This window comes from Triturus cristatus, chromosome 10 (assembly GCF_964204655.1).
Source record: "Triturus cristatus chromosome 10, aTriCri1.1, whole genome shotgun sequence".
NCBI lineage: Eukaryota > Metazoa > Chordata > Amphibia > Caudata > Salamandridae > Triturus > Triturus cristatus.
In genome coordinates this window covers 651,102,480-651,123,906 of record NC_140593.1, presented here as the reverse complement: position 1 = coordinate 651,123,906, position 21,427 = coordinate 651,102,480, and the positions used below count along the sequence as shown (strand labels likewise).

General features: G+C 44.5%; 1 protein-coding gene across 5 annotated transcripts in view; it reads left to right on the top strand.

The window, feature by feature from the left end:
• UBN1 (ubinuclein 1) overlaps nt 1-21,427 on the top strand; it is a 1,063,877-nt gene that overhangs the window by 467,635 nt on the left and 574,815 nt on the right. For all 5 annotated transcript variants that reach the window (XM_085632215.1, XM_085632217.1, XM_085632216.1 and 2 more), the window contains one exon: nt 17,574-17,708. In XM_085632215.1, the coding sequence (XP_085488341.1) occupies nt 17,574-17,708 (135 nt within the window). The remainder of the gene's footprint in view (nt 1-17,573; nt 17,709-21,427) is intronic.

Genomic DNA, 21,427 nt, shown 5'->3' with positions numbered 1-21,427 from the left:
ATTGTTGCTCTTTTTAAAATACAGAATATTTCTTATTTGATGGCTGTCTCAGAAAAAAGCAAAAACTGTATTTTGTTTCTCATAGAATGGCAAAACACACTGTGCAATGAAGTGAGTGTGTTTTTTTCTAGAAATGTCATCAACGAAAGTACAATTGCAGGCTAAAAGAGAAAATAACTGTTCACTCTTATGATTGCTTTTTTATATCTGGCCTAAAGATAGCTTTAGCTGTCTTGCTGGTCTTTGCTTTTCCCAAAAAATAATGATGCTCCCTCCACACAGTACAAGATATTGGGTCGTCCAGCTCCAGCCATTGGATACCTTCAATTTGAGAGACTGCATTTATCATCATCATCATCAAATCTTTTATTTCGGTCACTATGGACCATAAAAGATGCAGAGAAATACAATCAATTTAACAATAAAACATGAACGATAATAAGCTCATGAAACAATCTTAAAACATTTAAAAATGTATTATTATCTAGACATGAGGCGGTTTCCAATAAACCATGCTGCGGTTAAAAATTTGGCTACAGCACATACAGTGGGGGCAGACAGATCAGATTTTAAAATTCTAAACGCGTGACGATATTCCCTAAAGCCTAGGTTCCTAAGAAGTGGGACAAGCCAATATTTTCGTGGATTATTATATGCAGGACAAAAGAACATCATATGTAAGTCGTCTTCTCGCATAAGAGGTGTTAGAAAAACACTCCCACACCGGAAGGGTGGTGGTGTTCTCCCAGACATACACTGTGGTAGCTTGGCTCGAGTGGTCAGGGGTCAGGCACCGTGCTAAGCATACGTCATACCCACACAATAACCATGCGTGCATCCGTTCCAAAAACGACACTACACCTTAAAAATTATACTGAAAATATATCTCTTTATCTTCTTTTCTCTTAGTTGCTGATTCAATAAATAATAATACAATCACAGTACACAAGGATTTTCTTGTAGAAGGGTAGGTCAAATAAATAGTACTTCAACAATTCAATAAATAAGGTAGATCATAAATAATCAAGGCATAAATATAAGTGCATTACATAAAAGGCAATTAAATATTATGAGGCAATAAATACTGCGAGACAATAAATACTGTGCGACAATAAATACTGTGAAACAATAAATACTGTGAGGCAATAAATAGGATGAATACAATAAATACAGTGCTCTCAATAAATAATAAAAGCCCACAGTGACACTTGAAAATCAGTTCACATTCCTGAGGTACTATGGGATGATTTGACCCAATCCCAGCTTGTAGAGATTTGGATGGCCTGAGGGGTATACTCCCTGGCTTGGACAAGGCTGAGGCCTAAACTGAGGTAGATCAAGGGGGAATCTAGAGATCTGGCTCTCCCACACTACACAACCCCTCTGTATTAGTCTCAGCTCACCCCTGGCACTATCAAACTGGTTCCAGCACCTCTCTAGCCACTAGGATGGTCTCTTAGGGCTTCACAGGGCCTTAGGCGCCCTCTATTCCACTTACTGCCCTTTTTATGAAGTTCCGACGCCGCTGGAGTCGTGTCGACGCCGTGAGGCGGCTCCGGTTCGATGTCAGCGGCCTCGGCGCAATGACAGTTCTTGACGACGCCGGTAGGCGGTTCCGGATCGATGTCGGCGGCCTCGGCTCGATGTCGACCTCCGGTTCGATGACGTCGGGCAGTCTTGGCTCGATGTCGACTTCGGGCGGCTCCGGTTCAATGACGTCGGGCGGCCTTGGCTCGATGTCGACTTCCGGCGGCTCCGGAGTGCGATCTCCACTCCCGACCTCCGGCACGATTCTCCTCAGGTTCCGGCGACTCCGGAGTCCGACCTCCACTCCCGACCTCCGGCACGCTTCTCTTCAGGTTCCGGCGACTCCGGAGTGCGATCTCCACTCCCGACCTCCGGCACGCTTCACCTCGGTCTCCGGCGACTCCGGAGGGCGGACTTCACTCCCCTGTCGACGCCGCACACTCGACCTCGGGTGACTTCCTCCTCGACCTCTGGTACTCTCCACGACCTCCGTCGGCGCCCTCTCTCGACCTCTGGCGGCTCCGGGTACGACGTCTGCTTTCCAGTCAGCGCCGCTTCTCCACCTCGGGCTCCAGGTCTCCAGGCTTCTCGACGTCGGACTTCAAGAAGTTACCAGTAACCAGGTCAGGAACTTGCTGTTCTTTACTTTTAAGGCCTGTTCCTGCTGTCCAGGTCCTTAAGATGGTTTTTCTTGCTTTCTCCCACACAGGGCTCTAGGCTGGGCTCAGTCAGTAGGGACTAGTATCAAGGGTGGGTTTATGGACCCCACTCCAGGCACAAGTTTCCACCCCTGCTGCCTCACTCCTTCCTCCTTCAGTTCTGTGCTCCTCTCTCTTCACCAGTCAGGTGCCAACTGCCAACTCCAACTGCCAACCTGGAGATGCCTTCCCAACATTCTAAACCTGCCTCACACTGTCACAGGGTTCTGGAATGTTCTGGAAGGTGCTGGTAGGTTCCAGTGATGTCACAGGTGACAATGGGTGGCCACCATTTTGTGTTTCAGGCCCTCAGACAGAAGTTCCAGGGGTAGATAAAATGGCTCCCTGAATCTGCATCAACACTAAAAAGTCTGGTGGTTCCCAAAAAGGAAAAAATACTAACAGGGTTTGAGGCAAAAGTGGGACAAAATAAATAATGATGAGGAGGGACCACCCAAAGGGCTGACAGGTCTAACAAGAGGGCATACCTGGCAATTAGGTGTGGTCTGCGTTTTAAGCCAGTGCTCTGTGTAAGCCCTCAAGGGGAGTGTTCCATAGCGCTACTGCAAATACAATTTTCGTGTTAATGGTGGGCCAACATCATCAAGGACCAGTTCCAGATGGTAGTGGTCCTTAACGGCAATGAAGCGTCCAGACAGCGAGTCTTGGCAGAGAGATTCGATTGCTGCCTGTAACTTATACTCTCGGTATGCCTCCGCCAGTGATCTACGAGAGATCGCTGTGCAGGCACTCGGCGGGTCAAGCCACAACTCCGATTTCCCCATCAATCCAAAGGTGTTCTTAATATATTTGAACCAGGGTATTTGCAGCACCTTAGGGAGGCGCAGGATTTCTTCTAGTTCTGCTCTGTAACTAGATAGCTCTGGAGAGCTCCACACTCTGCGCCAATACATCAGGGGCTTGAGTCCCAATTCTTCAGTAACTGGTCTCAGGCCGAGGTCCAATCTCAGAGGGAGGAGCGGGGTACTTGAAGGTAGAGCAGTCAATTGTCTAATGAAGTTGTTCTCAGTTATCTGCAACTTTTGACATGCTACATGTCCCCAAATCTCACCCCCATAGGTTACAGCCCCTCGAGCCTGAGTTTTATAGATATGAAGAGATGGGCCAAGTGGCTTGTAGGAGGACCTAGATATCATCCTCGTTATACCACCTGCAAGTTGAGCAAGTTTCAGATTTGCTCTAGTAATGTGCGTGTCCCAGGTCAAAGATTGATTCAGGGTGACACCGAAATATTCAAATGTGGAAACCCGATCTAGTCTTTCGTGTCCAATCGTGGGATTTGGACGGGTTGAAGGGGGTGGGTTAAAGGTCATGAACTTGGTTTTGGATGCGTTCACTTCCAGACTGCGAAGCTCGCAAAAATTAATGAACCCATCCAAAATTCTCTGGAGGCCCATTGGTGATTTTGAAAGCAGGAGAGTATCATCCGCAAACATAATTGCGGGTACCCTCCTGCCATTCAGCACCGGGGCATCAATATAACTTAGCCCTGTCAAGAAGTCTATGACACCGTTCACAAAGAGACAGAACAGGGTCGGCGCAAGCACACAACCCTGTCTGACCCCCGTGTCAACGGGAAAGGCCTCTGACAGAACACCTCCCTTTCCACATCTCACTTTGGCATAATTGCCCTGTTGAAGCCTCATCAGCATAGATAAGATGTCACCCGGAGCGTCTAGGTCTTTAAGTACTGTCCATAGTTTAACGCGCGGTACCAAGTCGAATGCAGCTCGCAGGTCGACAAAGACCGTATATAGCGTGCCTCTGCCCATAGTCACAGTTTTCCAATTTAAATAATTAAATCGGAAAATCTGGTCTATTGTGGAGACACCCTCTCTAAACCCGGCCTGATATGGGCTCAATATGTCCTTCTCTTCAATCCAGGCCTGGAGACGGTTCAATAACAGTCTTCCAAACAGCTTTTGTGGGACGTCTATTAGACTTATTGGTCTGTAGTTGGAAGGGAGCAGAGGAGATCCCTTTTTAAATATTGGGACAATCTCTGCTCCCAACCAAGTTTTTGGAACCTCCATACCGCCCTGAATGGAATTGAATAAGCACAGCAGGTATGGAGCCCAGACGACTGGTTCGTGTTTAAATAGGTCGCCGGGCAGGCCATCTAAGCCAGGTCCCTTGCCGGGAGCTAGTCTATCTATCGCCTCATGTACCTCCTTTAAAGTGAATGGGTGCCCTTTAATTTCATCAATATTAAAATTCATCGATTCCAGTATGTTTGGTGTGCTATATAAAGATTTAAAATGATTTCGCCATACAGTTGGTGAAATGTTTGGCTCAATTGCGTCAGGTAATGTTTCTATCCCTGAATTTACAAGGCGCCAAAATAAGCGGGAGTCACCTTGTGCTAATGTAATTTTGAGTTTCTCCCACCTATTATGCTCCCATTCCTTTTGTGCAAAGCCAGTCATACGTTTGTTGGCTGAACGCCTAGCCCTAATGACTTCAGTCCCTAGGCCCTCTTTCAATGCAGTCAGGAGGTTCAATTTGGCCTTCCGACATGCAGTATTATACCATCTGGGACTGAGTGAGCGTTTAATAGGTCCTTCCTGGTTTGAAAAAAAGGATGTCAGATAGTGTCATAGTTAAGTCTATGTGGAGTATTCCCCACTCAAGCCAATTATCAGGGTGATCATCTCGATCAATAATTTCCATAGCCTTTGTCAGTATGGGAATCGCCCGGGCATAAAGGCTGGAAAGCTTATGTGGTTTTGAAAGTAATCTTTCCCATCTCACTCTCCGTCTATTGTTAGCTAGTGTTAGACCTGTCTGAAGGGACAGGGCCTGATCCCTCCTGGCTGCACAATCGGGAAGAATGTATTCTGCTTCAAGAGCACGGTGATCGCTATCCACACCTGGCAAAACCCTAAAGTCTTTAATGGAATGCCAAAATACTAAGGGAACAAGAATATAATCCAGTTTGGATTCCCTCCCACCCCTGCTGTATGTGTATTTTGATGGAGTGTCGGATTTTTTCCGCCCATTGCAGGCCCGTAAACCGAATTTTAAAGTTAATGTTGTAATTTGGACCGCAAGAGGTGTCCATGCTTTTGGTTTAGACGCCTCCAGAGGAGGTATGGACCAGAGCGCATCCTCCTCTTCGGCCAATCCGTCTAGTAGACCACAGAGGGGCTCATAGTGACAATTAAGGTCACCACCAATTAAGTAGGGAATGTCTACAGGGATTTTGCTTAAAACTAGAGCGAGTTCCTCTATGGTAGAAGATTCCAGCCCGTTAATTACTGGACGTGAATAGACATTTACCAGCATAAGTCTATTAGAATTAGGCCATTCCAATAATACCACAAGGATATCCTCCATGGAGAGTGGATGTAAAACAGCACTGCAACCCAAGTCTGCTGCTAGCCATATTGCTAGTCCACCTGATGGTCGTCCTTTCCCTCCCCATCTCGCTTGCATGGAAAAGGACGCGTATCCTGGATACACCACCTCATCGCAGGCCCATGTTTCCTGGAACATACAGATGTCCTTACTCCTAATAAATGCATTCCATTCTGGGCAGTGCAGCTTGTTGATAAGACCCGCTACATTCCACGATAACACTTTTAGGACGGGGGGGTTGGTGTTATCATTAGTTTCAGCTACAGCTGGAGTGCTACGCAACTCGTGCATTGGAGATGTACTCGTAGCAAGAACAGGGGCCACGGGAATCACCAGCTCGAGTGACGGGATATCCAAGTGTACCGAGTTATAGTCTACCAGATTCCTGCTCTCGTCCTCGCAGGGTTAGATTCCTTATTTGGGGAAAATGAGACACATTCCTCTTTGCTGCTTATCCAAGGCAGTCAATCCACCCAATCTAAAGTCCCAAATCTATTCTGCGTGGGAAAGTAGTCAAGGTGTGATAGATCATTCGTGTAGGGGATACCCCTTTTCTCATAGCTCCGCCTGCAGCCTCTGCTGCATACAAGTTCCCAATCGCCCTCTCCCTGTGCTTGGGCTAGGGGTGGGTAGAAAAAGGATAGCGGAAGAGCTTGAATTGTAGTTCCCCTGTCACGATAGGGCCAGTTGGATATATGGGAGACTGTCCTAGGGTCCCTAAAATTGACCAGGACACAATCTCCCTGTATGGATTTCTTTAAACCACCCAGCCATGAAACTCTTCTTACCATCAGAACCTGGCTACTTATTCCAACAGGTAGTGGTCTATTGGTTGTGAGCCAATTGATAACCTTATTTTTGAGCGATTCATCTGACTCTAGCGTTGGTTCTTTTAGGGCAGGAATGCCTGCTAAAATCACTGTATATGGACTGGCCTCGGGCGGTAAGTTGATAACCGTTTGTTTCCCGCTGTTATTATTTTTCAGGCCCTTAATACCAGACACAGGCAAATTCAACTTTGGACTTCTATTTGATGCCTGGTCGGTGGCAGGTGATTTGAATTGGGGAGGGGAGATGTAAGGTTTAGTGGGGATAGTGGGGGGGTTCAGGTTTATAACAGGGGGTGGTATTTTGTTCGTCGCACCAGTTGAGTCAATAACTGGGGCTGTGGTGTGTTTTACACAGGCAGATGTTAAATTAGCCAATTCTTTTACAATACAATTTAAGGAGGTTTCAATTTTCCCCAGGCGTGCTTCCAATGGTTTGAGCAACTGCCTCATCAAATTGTGAATGTCGGAAAGTGTGATGTCCTCCTCCCCAAGCATTGGGCCGGTATTATCAGATTTCTGCGATAACACACTAGGTGACAAGGACCCTTTAGATTGTGATGGGAATTGGCGTTTGTTAGTTGTCCCAGTTTTCTCAGTCTGTGGTGCAGTTGGTAGTTTGGTGTTTTTACGTTTTTTCCCCCCTGGCGTCTGAGGCTTCTTGCTATTTTTAGGAATAGCTCCTTCCCTTACCCCTACCACATTAGAATCTGGGAGCGTGAGCCCTAAACTATTTCCCTCCCTGGCATGTACAGTGATGCTGGAGCCAGACTTAGGTTGACGGGGCTTTAGTGGAGGGAGGGACAGTATACTGGAATCTGCCTGAGATACAATAGTACATTCAATATTGGGAGTACCTGGTAGAATGGGACATGATAGTATACCTAAATCAGGCATTTCAGATAAACCCTCTCTCCCAGCCATTTGTTCACTGCCATCAAGTCTCTGGTCCGGGGTTGTTGCTACGGCAAGAGGGCCCAACGATGATCTCCTTACCCATTCGATTTCTTGGGAGATGCGTCGTTCCAGTGTAGTAATGTCCTCAATTAAAAGCGAACCAGCTTTGGAAAAATAAGTGTCTAGGGTGCATTGAGAGTTCCCAGCGGCCATCAAAGTCTTGCTTCGTGTCTCCCTCATGGCCATTATCCCGGGGCTGTCCTCGGACACGAGTCGAGGAGGACGAGAGGACGAAGTAACAAAGTTAACAAAGTTACAAACCAGAACCGCTCTCGACCGTCCTCGAACGGCCTCAAACGGCCCGCTCATTGCCCGGTCTTCGCCCCGGGCTTTGTTCCGCGCGCGTTCCGCTAGCGCGGTAGGTGTGGCCGATAGATATACAGGGAAGAGCTCGAGGGGGAGTGGCTGGGAAGAGGACCCAGCTGCGGCGATGTTGCTCCGGCCGCTTGGGAAGCTGGTCCTCGCAGTCCCGCCCTCCTCTGGAAACACTGAGCGTGGAGGCAGCAATTACCAACAGTTAGGGCACACAGGATACTGCTGGAATGGGAGTTTTTAACTCCGAGCGGCTCCCGCGAAGCGGGGGCCGCGAGTCGCTGCGTCAATCAGGGGGGAGAGGCTGGGAAGAGGACCCAGCTGCGGCGATGTTGCTCCGGCCGCTTGGGAAGCTGGTCCTCGCAGTCCCGCCCTCCTCTGGAAACACTGAGCGTGGAGGCGTGGAGGCAGCAATTACCAACAGTTAGGGCACACAGGATACTGCTGGAATGGGAGTTTTGAACTCCGAGTGGCCCCCGCGAAGCGGGGGCCGCGAGTCGCTGCGTCAATCAGGGGGGAGAGGCTGGGAAGAGGACCCAGCTGCGGCGATGTTGCTCCGGCCGCTTGGGAAGCTGGTCCTCGCAGTCCCGCCCTCCTCTGGAAACACTGAGCGTGGAGGCGTGGAGGCAGCAATTACCAACAGTTAGGGCACTTAGATTTTCACAACACAGCCACTGAAAAAGAAATCCCCCTTTGTTAAACAACTGCAGGGACTTGTATTCCCCAGTGGCTACTAGTATCTATGTATAGTAGGGTGTCATCACTTTAATAAAATATTTGTTTCTTAAATTGAAGCCTATGATATCGACTCACTATCTTAAACCAGCTTTGGCATATTTATATTGGATGGAAAACAAGTATAAATTAAGATTTTAAAAAACAAAAACACGTATTGAGCCATGACATGCAGTCTTTTAATTTTGAGACATCATCAAACTTATCGCCGATCCTTTCTGCCGAACTTGAGTAAGTCTCTTCGCGCCCAACTTGCTCTTCTTTCTGTGGTTTTTATTTACTATTTTTTTTTTTGCATAGGCGAGGAGATGTGAGCCGCTTGTCGAGCCTGGGGTTCTGCATTCTTTGTAGTTTTGCCGTGAACGGCATATGGGCATTCTCTTTGTGGCGAGGCGCATGCCTTTGGTTTCAGCTTTACATAGTACCAGAGTGTTTGCGATTTTGTCTGTGTCGCTCTTCGGCAGTGTATACGTTTGTTTCCATCTGCGTTCATTTTTGAGTGGCACATCCCTCTACTTCAAATTACGGACTGCAGCAGAACCGCGCACGCTAAAATATATGGCTCTGATAAACCACACTGTATTCAGATAGGCTTGGGTTGGGTTGCATATCACACAAACCACATGTCTTTGTCTCTGCAGACAGCATACGTTATATCCCGGGCGTCCTGCAGCGTCATTTGGTGGAGGCAGAATGTTTAAAATGTGTGCAGTAAACGTCACATTTTGTAACACGCATTTGCAATGCAATAGGTCTCGCAATTGCGAGATTTAGAGCTATTGGCATTGTAAATGACAAGGCCTTTTATTTATGTTTTAAAGACCAAAACATAAATAAAAGTAATTGTCAATTACAATGCCAATAGCTCAAACTCGCGTGAATGCGAGACCTATTGCATTGCAAATGCTTGTTGTTACTGCTAATGATCCTGAGGCACTAAGGTAGTGTTCTTACTGAATTCAATATATTTTATCCTACTTAAGTTGCCTTCAAATAGATCAGTGTTTCCGTGACAAATTTGTATCCGTAGGTGATAAAATATTTTAGGTTCCCATTTTAGTTCTAAGTCTCCTGTTTCGTGGTATCCCAGATCTTTCAGGGTCGATTGGGAAGATGCATGATTTTGCTCAGTTGACTCATAGACCTGTTAGTTGCCCAAATATTGGAAGTAATCATACTGATTCAAAGTAGAAGATCATCCATGCAGAGTGAAGTAAAGTGAATACCATTCTTAAGGGAGATTCCTACTTCTTTTCCCTCTCCTCTCATTTTTGTACCCAGTCGGGGCGACAGGAGGCATCTTTGTCTGGTGCCCCTCTCTATTCGTAGTAGACTTGAGATGCGACTGCCTATGCAGACTCTAGCAGTTGGCTTTGTAAACAATGTCATTCATATAATGAATCCTCTTTTGAGCCCAAACTGTTGTAAGACTTTAACTAAATTTTCCCCTGTTAGTGTGTCAAATCCCTTTTCGAGATATATAGGTAATGATAACAATTTCATCAAGACCCTGGGTGTTTCTTCCAGTATTCTATGTAAAAATATAATGTTCTTAGATGTGTTATGGAATGGGATGAATCAATTTTGATCTGGTTGGAATATGCACTGCAGCATAGGTTATAGTCTTACTGGCTTTATTTTATTTAGGATTTTGATTTTATAATTGAAATTTAACATTGAGAGGGGTCTATAGAAACATCTTTCATTGTTATCTATATCTGGTTTAGGTATTGAAGCAGCGGAAGTTCTGCAGTTCTGACTTGAAGTCCTCCTTTTTAGGTCCCAGCCTACCAGACAGCACAGCTGTGTGGCTATGCGAAAGACATCTTGGGGACTTTCAGAAAGTTAAACTGAAAATGCATTCTGCCCATTGCTTGCTATTGGCTTTGTGGTTTGTAACATATATTTTTCGCCTTTCCATTTCCTGGATTTATTTGCTTTGGGCTGTGCAACATGAGTTCGTACCTCCCCATGCTAAAGCCATGTTTACAGTATTCTTCCATGAACTCGTTTTCTGTAATAAACAGGCCTTTAAATCTTGTTCTGATCTTGTCACATTTGCTGGGCATTCAAAGACCGAGGTCAAATGCCAAGCTGTGTTTTCATGGGAGCCTAGTGTTTATTTTGCTTTCAGCTGACTTCAAAGTGAGAGCGTTTATAGGAAAGAATAATGCAGTGTACTTTCGCCATGGAGCCTGCTTGTGCCCTTTTTTACAATTTATTTTATACATAGTCATCTTAAAAGGTATCTCGTTATGCAGCTGCACAAAACATTAGCGCGTTTTTTGCAAATTTTCTGTTATTTGGTGAGTCCATTTCATTTTTAGAAACTGTCTTTTAGGAAAAAAGTACAAATCCGCATTTCAGTCTCAGCATCAGCCTAAGATATGGTGATCGTGGGCAATTTACACTGCTTATGGCCCATTCACTGTCAAACACAGAATACATTTTTTTCACAGGAAAGAGCCGGCCACGCTGTAACACGTTTTAACATGCTTAGTTTTGACTTTATTATGTAAAGCCTATGCTTTATTTGTGACATCTATGGCAACTATTTTTGGAGAGTTGGATATGTTTGCAGGCACTTTTTATGAAAGCATTTGTGTTAAAGTTAAGCTACACAATAATTATGTATTCCGTCTGCAACTGTGCTTTTTTCGGAACACAATTTACTGGATATAAACAATATCCTCATTTGTCCTTCCAGTCACTAGGGTCATGATTTCAATGCTGCAGCAGGTGCAGAGGCACATGGGCCAAAAGCTCTAGGAAACCCACTGAACATGATTATTGCTATGTTTTACTACTAATCAAACAGTCACAAGAGCAGTTACCTTGCAGGAATTAGTGTGATGATTTAAATGGTGTCGCAGGTGCAGTGGCAGAGAAGCCAAAAGGTCTAGGAAACCCACTGAACACCAATTATTACTATATGATACTACTATACAAGCAGTCAGGAGTGCTATTTTGGTTCTTTTTTAACCATTCCACCCAAAGTACCACAAAGCATAAAGCATCACTGAAATAAAAGCTGTAACGTATTGTACTTTTCTGTCTACCTACAGCTTATGTTACATTCAGCGCATTTATATGGAACATTTTCACAGTTTTTGTATGGTCCTAAATTGCTTCAGAATTGGGACACACTAACACCTTGGCATGGGCATTCTCCATTCCATAACATTAGCACTTCAGCCGTTATTACATAAATACTTATAATTTACCATATGACATTCCATATCAAGCAATGGCAAAGTCAATAGGTCTTGCCTATACAAGATCAACTGGCTTTGTCAATGTTTTTTAGTCATATTATAAAGCAGCACTAGCTTCAGTATAGCATAACTGGAAAAAAGTGATATAATGCAGACTACGCTGGATGTGTCATACAGCTTTTTTACATTACTTTCAGCCATTTGCAACGAAGCTAAAAAACATTAGCAAAGCCAATAAATGTGACATAGGCGAGACCTATTGGCTTTGCCAATGCGTGTTCTAGTACAGTAGTATGCATTTTAGCTAATTTACAGACCAACATGTTTGTATACGTTGCAAAATATTCTGTGTGGATCCCGTCCCCTCCAGGGTGTTTTCCCTAGTTGCATATTCTTAATAGTATGCCTCTCCTCACCTCTGCTTCTGTGATTGGTTAACCTAGTTTTTCTGCTGGTTCCCGGGTTACTGTTGACAAGCCCATTTAACTCTGGAAATCTACTATTGTATTCTCTATCGTGGTGTCTGCGCCTGTATAAAGGTCTTTATAATAGGATAAGAAAGCATTTTTGATTTCTTCTTGGGCATGCAGGAGCGGATTATCTTCGTCATATATTTGTGTAATTTGGTTGTTTCACATTTCTGTTTTAGTTACCTATGCTAAGAGTGTGCCTGTTTCTCGAACTCTCTGCATGACGTCTTGATACACATTCCCTAAAGCCTAGGCTGCTAAGCCGTTCAATTGTAGCAGCATATTTGTATTTCACTGCCAGATGCTGTTCCCATTGCAGGTTTTCAGTTTGATGTTTTACTGCTATTCATATTTCAGCATCTAGTTTAGTATTTGTTTCTATTGTTTTCCAGATACCCACTCTTGCAGCCATAAAGTGCCCCAACCACTGTCCTAAATGCTTCACATCCAACTAATGGGTCTGATACTATGTCTTCATTTTGCTTGAAATAGGGGTGAATCACCCTCTTCTTGTTTCCCTGAACAGTATGTCTTCCAGCATTACTCTTTGAAACCTCCATGCAGAGGTCTATGCTGGTCTGGTGGGATGAAAATCTGGATTTTATTAATGGCACGAAGGCTCAGATTATCCCTTCCATTATTTCCTGCCTAATTATGAGTATATTCTGTGTTTTTGGCAGCTTATTGATGAGTATCTTCATCTGGATGGCAGTGCTTGGTTAAAGATCCAGTTGAGGAGGTTAGAAGAAGACCAAAGGATTTAGTGGTTCTTGTGCTAACTTGGTAAATGGTTATATGCTGTTACTCTTTTATAAGTTTGTTTACAGCTTGACTAGAAGGAAAATTGCAGCATGTTATGTGGTTTTATAAGAAGTACAATGTTGTTGACTTCCACATTCCAGATTCTTTGTTGTTCTTCGAGAAACAATAAAAGTGGATATGCATAATCTAATCCTCAGTATCTTTAATAAAATCACGTGATACTAGTATTGGCTCAATTATAGATTATGTATCTTGTTCTTTCTCTTGCTGTCTTTTTGCATTTAAATGTAATAAAAACGACTTGAAATAAAAAATAAAATCCACATTTTTTTTATAACTAGGCTGTGAAAATCTACATTTTCCTCCTATAAGATACACCTTGCAGCGATTGTGGCTTATCAAAAATGTTCTTTACAAACCTTTTTTTTGCAGAATCTCTGTGATAAATTAATTATTGAAAAGAATCAAGAATGTATTTCCTTTAGGAGATTGTTTCCCCAGTGAGATTGAACATATCTTTCCAACCTTTTGGTTCCAGCACTAGTGCTAATGTGTAAAGCCTCCTTACATCTGTCTTAGAAAGCAGTGTGTTCTTGGTGGCAATCACCACAGCGAGTGAGAAATAGCCATATATTATGTTCTCACAAATATTACACAGTGTTTTATAAGAACAGTGTAGTCATGAGAACACATTAAGCGTTTTTAAAATTATCTAAGGATACTTCGAATCTCCATTTCAATCAGTGTGGATCCTTTCCTACCTTCTTCCAAAGTATATCACCTACAGCAGAGAAATGTGTACATTTATCTGATATCAGGAATATTATACAGTTTTATCTTAACCGTAAAAGTTATGGGAACTTCTAAACCCTACTTCCTACCAATGCTGTCCTTACTCAACCTAAACTTATGCCTTCAGACCGTGTTTCCATGTTTACATACAAATAATACCACGGTACATTGTAGACATTGTTGGAGGTAAGGTAATACCTTAACATTAGCTGTCAACCTACCTCTCCTCATTCAGCCTTACTTCCCACTACCACAATCATGCAGTACTGAAGTACTCCAATTTTTGAGACCCCAGAGGTGCTAGGGGTAGCACCCTATGACTTCGAGTACATCCTGATGTGGTATTATAAAATTCTGCATATCTTGATAATATCACAAAGAACTTGGCAACAGAAGCTGAAATATGAAAAGACATCTTTATTAAACTCAAATGAGTGAGACTACGTCGCACAGAAGCCTTAGCAACTGAATGAGGCAGTCTACAGAACAAAAAACAGTCTTCCCTTATATACAGATTCTTGTGCTTCAGGCACACATTCTTCAGTTTATGGTATGGTCATTCAAAAGTATATATTACAAACGAAAGAGCAGAGTCATGATGACCATCCCACATTCCAGTTAAGCCAGCCCGCAATTATTTACCCAGCAAGGCTCAGATCCCACATCAGATATCGATAGGCCCCAATAAACATGAGCATCTCCTGTTTGGGAAAGCAAGCCATAAAACAGGAACAGTCAGGTGTGAAAGAGATTAGCTGGAGGCTTGTGTAGGATGAAAAGGTTTTATGGTGTGTCAAGCCCTGATGCTAATCAGAAGTGGCCAGGGGACGGGGTGCTCGTGAGACCGGACTGACCTGGGGCAGCAGAGCCAGCTGCCCAGGTCACAGAGAAGTCAAAGGAAAGCACATGTACTGTGAGGCCCGTATTTTGCTTCATTATAGCCTATGTGAGGGCAATCATAAGATGGCCACCGCTCCAAGATGGAACCCGCGTAGTAATGTAAAACAACGTGTGCACAGTGCATCCATAGCTAGAACGTTATACAAAGCACTTGTACATACCGCACTAACCATTTGCGGTTCGCTAATACCAGGATAGACAGGGGTGGGGCCCTGTCCCCTACGCGGTCACAGAGATTAAAGTACGACAGTACTGTACATTAAGTATGATGGAATCATGTTTGATGTTGGAAGCAGTGTATGACAGGGTAGTAACTTAGGTGTGGGGTTATTATGCAGCCCCCTGCCTACACTTACTTGGCGTTGTATTGTAATATATTTCTCGATATCCACAAGCATCAAAAGTTGATAAAAATGTGCCTTAAATTTGTTGCATTTCTTTTTAGTTTTAAAAAATATATATTTTTATTGGCATTTTCATATTTGCAGTGCCGAAACAATACTTATCTGTGAAGTAAATAAGCTCTTTCAGTGATACATCAACATAATGTTCTTTTAGCAGTCGTAAACGGTTAAACAGCGGTTCCACGTTACTAATGTTCATCGCGGGCCCTCTTTCCTCCCCCCCCACCCCTCACCCCACCATAGGGGATCATTGGGAGTCAGTGAGCAAATGTCCATAGTGTGTGAGCCACGGCTTCCATATTCTCCAGAACTTTCTGGGACAGCCCCGTGCTTGATATGTCGTTTTCTCCCCAAGCATGTACATTTCCATACTCTTTCTCCACTCTGCCAGTGACAGACTCGGTATAGCCCCCCATGCCTTGGCCAGGTCACGCTTCGCCACCACCAATCCTAGCTGAAGTAGCGTTAACTTTGTTCTGGGGAGATCAAACTCCGTGGATATTCCCAACAGAACAAACTGGGGTCTCAGGGGAATTGTCTCCTCCAGGATAACTCCTAGCTCATCCAGCATGGTCACCCAATACCTTTGAATCTGTGAACACTCCCAGATCGTGTGGAAGAAGGTACCCTCTGCCGCACGACATCGCAGACAGTTGGGCTCTTCCGCCCTCCCTATGCGGTGTAGTCGTGCTCTGTCATAGTACGCTCTATGTAAGTATTTGAATTGAATCAATCTAAGGGGATGCATCAGCACAATTTCTCAATCCAGATCCTCTATCTCTCCCAGATCTAGCTCCCACTACGCCCTCAACTTCCGCAAGGAATCTGGCTTGTTATTGATTATGGTTCGGTATGTCCAGGAGACTGCCTTTTCTCCGATCTCACCCATCAGGAGGCGACCCTCTGGGGGTGCATATTCAGGGATATCGTTCATGTCTATTTGTTGTGTCCGCCATGCGTGTGCCAGCTGCAGGTACTTATAGTATTGGGACTGATTCATAGCATACTCAGTCTGGAGATATGAAAAGGTTACCAGCTCCTTATGATATAGTATGTCTTTCAGTTGTGAGATGCCCAGCAAGTCCCATTTCCGGAAACCTCACAGTTTCGCAATTTCTTTGAGTCGGTTACCCACCCAAGCGGGGTTTCCCTGGTCACCCGGCCTTCCCAATTCATCTGCCTTTCCGCCTTTTTCCACGCCGCTATCACAATCCGTGTAGCTGTGTAGCTGTTAGGAGTTGTGCGGAGCCCCTCCCTCCGTAAATGTAGTGCATGTATGGGCGCCGAATGAATTGCGCGCATTCAAGTGCGTATGTTGCGTGGTCTCTCTCCATATGGTCCCATTCGTTCACAACAATGAGATGGGTCGCCCAGTAGTATGCTCGAAGGTCGGGTAGGGAAATGCCGCCATTATATTGGTTGCGTTGCAATGTTGCCAGCGCTATCCTCTGCGGTTTCCCGCCCCAAAGAAACGTCCGCAGTGTGCTATCAATTCTGGTGAACACCTCATTTGGTATCAGCTGATATGTGTTTTGCAGGACATACAGAAATTTCCGGAGCACTATCATTTTATGGAGTGCTGCCCTACCTAGCAGTGTCAACGGCAAGGACAGCCACCTTTCCACGTCCGCGCGGAATTCCCCGAGTACCTTATAGAGATTGTGATCCAGTGGCACCGCAGTGTTTGTTGTGACATAAATCCCCAAGTACTTTATACCCTCTGGAGCTAGCTGAAGCCGAATATATGTTGCATTTCTGACTAAATTGCAGTTTCATTAAACCATGATATTTGCTGAAAAAGGTGCTACTTGCCCAGGGGAAGGGTAAAGATGTGATATTATGCAATGACCTCCTAGCTTTCCTAATGTCTTGGGCAGCTGTATGCTGGGCCAGTTCTTCCTGGCCTGCCAAATGCTGCAGGTCTTGGAGGATGGGAAGAATGAAGAGCTTCACCTGCATCCTGTTAACTATTAGGAACAATGGCATCTTTGAGCTGCCCTGATCCACTGTGACTTGCAATATGTGTTGCTCCTTCTGCCATCCCTTTCCTTGTTTGCAATATTGAAAATACTATTGCATAAGAATAAGTATATCTGAATCACCTCAGTAACCTCTGTATTCCAGCTCCTTCAGTCCCTTCAGGTTCATGACCCTCTCACCCTGTCCTAATCCAGGTCTTGCATATAAAACGTTGCAGCTCATGTTCAGAAAATAGAGTAGGGGAGCTGGCTGGTTGCAGGTCAACCTTTAGAGTGGGGAAGTCCAATTATTGTAATCCTTTTGTAGCTTAGGTTTCAAAGCACTTAGAGCTCTTGTGCACCAGCTCTGTATTACTGTTGAGTGGAAGGACCCATTGTCATTACCTGAAAGGGTCTGAGGGATTAGATGATGTACTAACTTAACCGAGTTAATGACTTGCTCATGCTGGTGCTAAAGTGTACTCTTTGGATTGAATCCTTTTACTTGTCACCTACTATATGCCATTCACTCAATCACAAGCTGGCACCCCCTAATAACAATAATTTTCATCCTCTTTATTGGGAGAACAGTGTTACTCACAGTAATTATTTTTTATGTGTTTCTTTTTTATTCACAGTATGATGAGCTTGTGCCAGCGTCTCTGACCACCAAGTATGGAGGCTTTTACATCAACTCAGGAACATTGCAGTTCAGACAAGCTTCCGAGTCAGAAGACGATTTCACTAAGGAAAAGAAGAAAAAGTCTCTTAAGGTGCGAACTTGAGATATCTGAGACACTTAATTGATAATTTGGTGTTACAATACTGAATAAAACACTACCAATAAAATTCCTCAGACTTTTATTGATAGAGTCAGCACCTGATCACCTCTGTTTTGATGAACATCATCTAAACTCTTGAAAGGTGGTTTCTTTTCAGACTCCTCCTTTCTCTGATCAATTCAGGAAGACCATTCTCACTTGGGTAATCATTTTTGCTTTCACAGTGATGTCAAAATTGTCTTTTACTGTTTTGGTAACCCTGAGAAGACTGTTTCCGACTAGGTTTCCCTTACTCAGCAACAATCCTCCATAATTAATCCTTCATTCATCCTTCGACTGGAGTTCCAGAACACCATTACTCACTTGGTATGATTTATTTTTCAATAATTTTGGAAGGATTTTTCCTGTGATGGTTTCCTGCCCTTGATACCCCAGTGTTCAGTAATCCTGAAAGGGCTATCTCCATTTTTGCCCCTTCTAGTCTTCCCCAAACATGAAGGGGGCAATCCATCTCGCAGTTCTTCTTTCCTCTGTCCTCTCACAACTTGCAAAGAAGTTAGGTTAGTCACACTTCTCCAACAGTATAGCACAGACATTCCATGGAGTATTGTCTCTCCTAACTTCTCTTGCCACCATAGTATGTCCCAATGATCCTTTTCTTATTATACTTCTGCCTGCAGATTCTGATAGAATAACGACTGCACCTGGAAAACCTCAAAGCTCTCAAGTCGCCGGCGGGGAGTGCCGGTCTCAGTCAACGCCGGAAGTGACATCAGGAAGCAATACTGAGGCCATAAGGCACCAGCCTCGGCGCAAGGATGTCAGTTTAAATCCTTTTTTCCCCAAGTCTTCGAGGCAAGGGTACAGATTGACATCAATCTAGAAGCGCAGTACTTAAAGATATGATTCAGGATCTTATTAACTTTCCTATAACTCATCCATAAAATGGGGAGATGGGCGGATCTGTGAAGATTCTGCAGGTAGGTAGAGTATCCACCAGACAGATGTTTAACCATTCATCCATGTACAGAAGAAAATGAGAGAATCGCCCTCCCACTGGCTCTGTGTGAGCTTGGGGAAGCCACCTAGACCTGCTTTTCTGCTAATGCGGGATAGGAGGAGGAACTGGAGGAAGATTGCAAGGTGGATCCATCTTATCCCTCTGTATTACCTGATGAGGGGATTAGGCTTTTATGGGAGTTGTGGCTGATATTGTCTGGGACAAAAAGATCCTCTTGATAAGATGCAAAAGTGACAAAACTGGTAGTAGTCTTTGGTCGGAGGTCACAGTTGCAGGCCTTGGGAGTGAGCAGTGACCTTGCTGGTTTTAAAATGCTCCAAAGCTGAATCAGCCTTATTACCAAAAAGTCGCACTGCATCAAAAGTAAGATCCATAAGCTCTGCCTGAAAATCCTCAGAAAAGTTGTATGTACGGAGCCAAGCATGCCTATGAAAAGTGACAGAAGTGCCTAAAGCCTGGGTCTCAGAATCCCCAGAATGGAGGGAGGCATTCTGACCATCTAAAATGAGCTCCTGGAAATGGTATTTCATATCGTCCGGAAGTTATGGCAAGATCATTTGAGCTATATCCCACAAGGCATGATTGTATCTGGCTAGAAGGCAGGTAACGTTAATGGACATCAGGGCCATCCTCCCTGCGGAAAAGCCTTTTTTTTGCCTCAGGACTTAGGTCGCTAGGAGCTGTCAGAAAATGCACCTCCAGATTGTTCTCCTGAACAAGAGACTTGAACAATAAGTTCTGTGGTGATGGGTGTGCTGAAATCAATGTAGGGTTACCAGGAGCTGGGCGATAACGGCAACCTATGAGCTGATTGACTGCTGAAGTGAAAGAGGGTTGCTCCCTTGCTGCCAAAACGGTGCTCTAAAAGAGCCTAATTAAAGGTAAGAAGGGGTTCCGACATTACAGCAGAAGGCAAAAGGACCTCAGTAAGAACATAGGTCTTGGTTTTTGTAATGGGCAGTTTTAGATCTAAGACTTCGCGGCCTTCAGCATCACCTTATGTAAGGAGACCATTTCAGACATTGGTTGTTCAGTGGGGAAGTCCATATTTAATTCTGGGTAGGTGTCTATGCTGCTGGCGGAGAGCAGTCCTTGAAATGCAAGAGGATCATGGTTGGGGATCTCCATAGGGGATGAAATCAACAGGGTCAGAGTCCATCCCAAAGATGTAATGTAGACAGTTTTTGTATTCCTCTTCCAAAAGATGCTGGGCATCCCTAAGGACCTGTTCTGAGGGGTGACCTCAGGCTGCGACTCGAGTCGGTGATAGTGAAAGGGCTGGCAGCGGTAGAGGCAGGGCGTTCACGGTGTTGACTGCCAAGGTGCTGCATACCTGAGCGCTAGATCAAAACAATGCAGGATCCGTCAGAGCAGTGCTGAAGGGCTGTGGATGCAAGGGCACGAACATTGGGAGCCAATATGGGATAACTGAAGGGACTTCTGCCAGCATCGAGGTTTTAAAAAATATGGAATATATTTTGTTCAGGAACACTGCCGGACCCAACTCTGGAAAGGGAACTCAGGGAAGGCCAACGCCGGAAACTCAGGTGGCGGAGGCACCGGTGCTAGGGTTCCTGTGCTCCCAAGCGTAGTCCACTGGTGGATTAGGGCTTAATGGAGAAGGACCCGATGAGATCTAGTCATCTAACTCTTGCTTCGAGGACGAAGGTCCTGTGGGAGACAGAGAGTTACGGGGAGACTTACGCTTAGAGCGTTTCTTCAACTTCCTTTGCTTCTTCATTTCTTGCCTGCTGAGGGGGAGGATGTATAGCTAGCGCAATAATATCCCAATCGCTTCTGGTGTTGATGGTCCACCATGGCCCTGCCCATGAATAGCTTGGCTTCCCCTTCTTTTATGGTATTAGGGTGCATGCAGAGGCAAAAAGAGCAGGTCTGGAAATCATGATCTGATCCCAGACTAAAGCCAAACAGGCTGGGTGTCTGTAATGGACATATGTCACTCACGATTCCTGCAGGGCTTGAACCCTGATTTCCTGGAGGAGACATGGTACTGCAGTTAAGACATATGGAGGTAGAAAGATCGCTGCCATAGGCAAGTAACTTTATCTTCCTGGCTAGAGTGACCAAAAAATCCAGATTTTAAGACTGTAAGTACAAGTATTATATGCATTTCTTTTAATCTGCTTTCAGCAAATGCGATAAGCAAGACTAGGATGCTCTAGCTACCTCCTCATTGGCAGCTCTAAGTCAACCCTTACAGCACATTCACTTGTCTTGTCTTCCAACTAGAGAGTCTTCAACCAAACAGTCTGGTCAATCTATGGCTTCTAATTGATTTTTGTTTAAACTCAAAGCAGTTTATACTGTTGATTGCTGACAACACACATGATTTTCAATTTAGAGATTCACATGTCAATGTCACTAGAATAGAAAACAGCACATTTCAGAAGTTAATATCAATTCTGTACCTGGGACAGTGTTTAATGAAGTGAACAGATAGCATAATCGCCGCTCACTAATGTTGTACCCAAGGCGTGAGAGCAACAATACTGCGCACATTCTCATCTGTGCCAAAGAAATAACATTACACATCATATCAGCCAAATGCAACGACCCATTCATTCCTACATTTGCTTCTTCCGAAGCATTCTGACCTCTGCGTAGTAGGTATGGTCCCCAAATATCTCTTGGTCTGGAGGCTATGGGTTGCATCATGGCATAAGTCTCA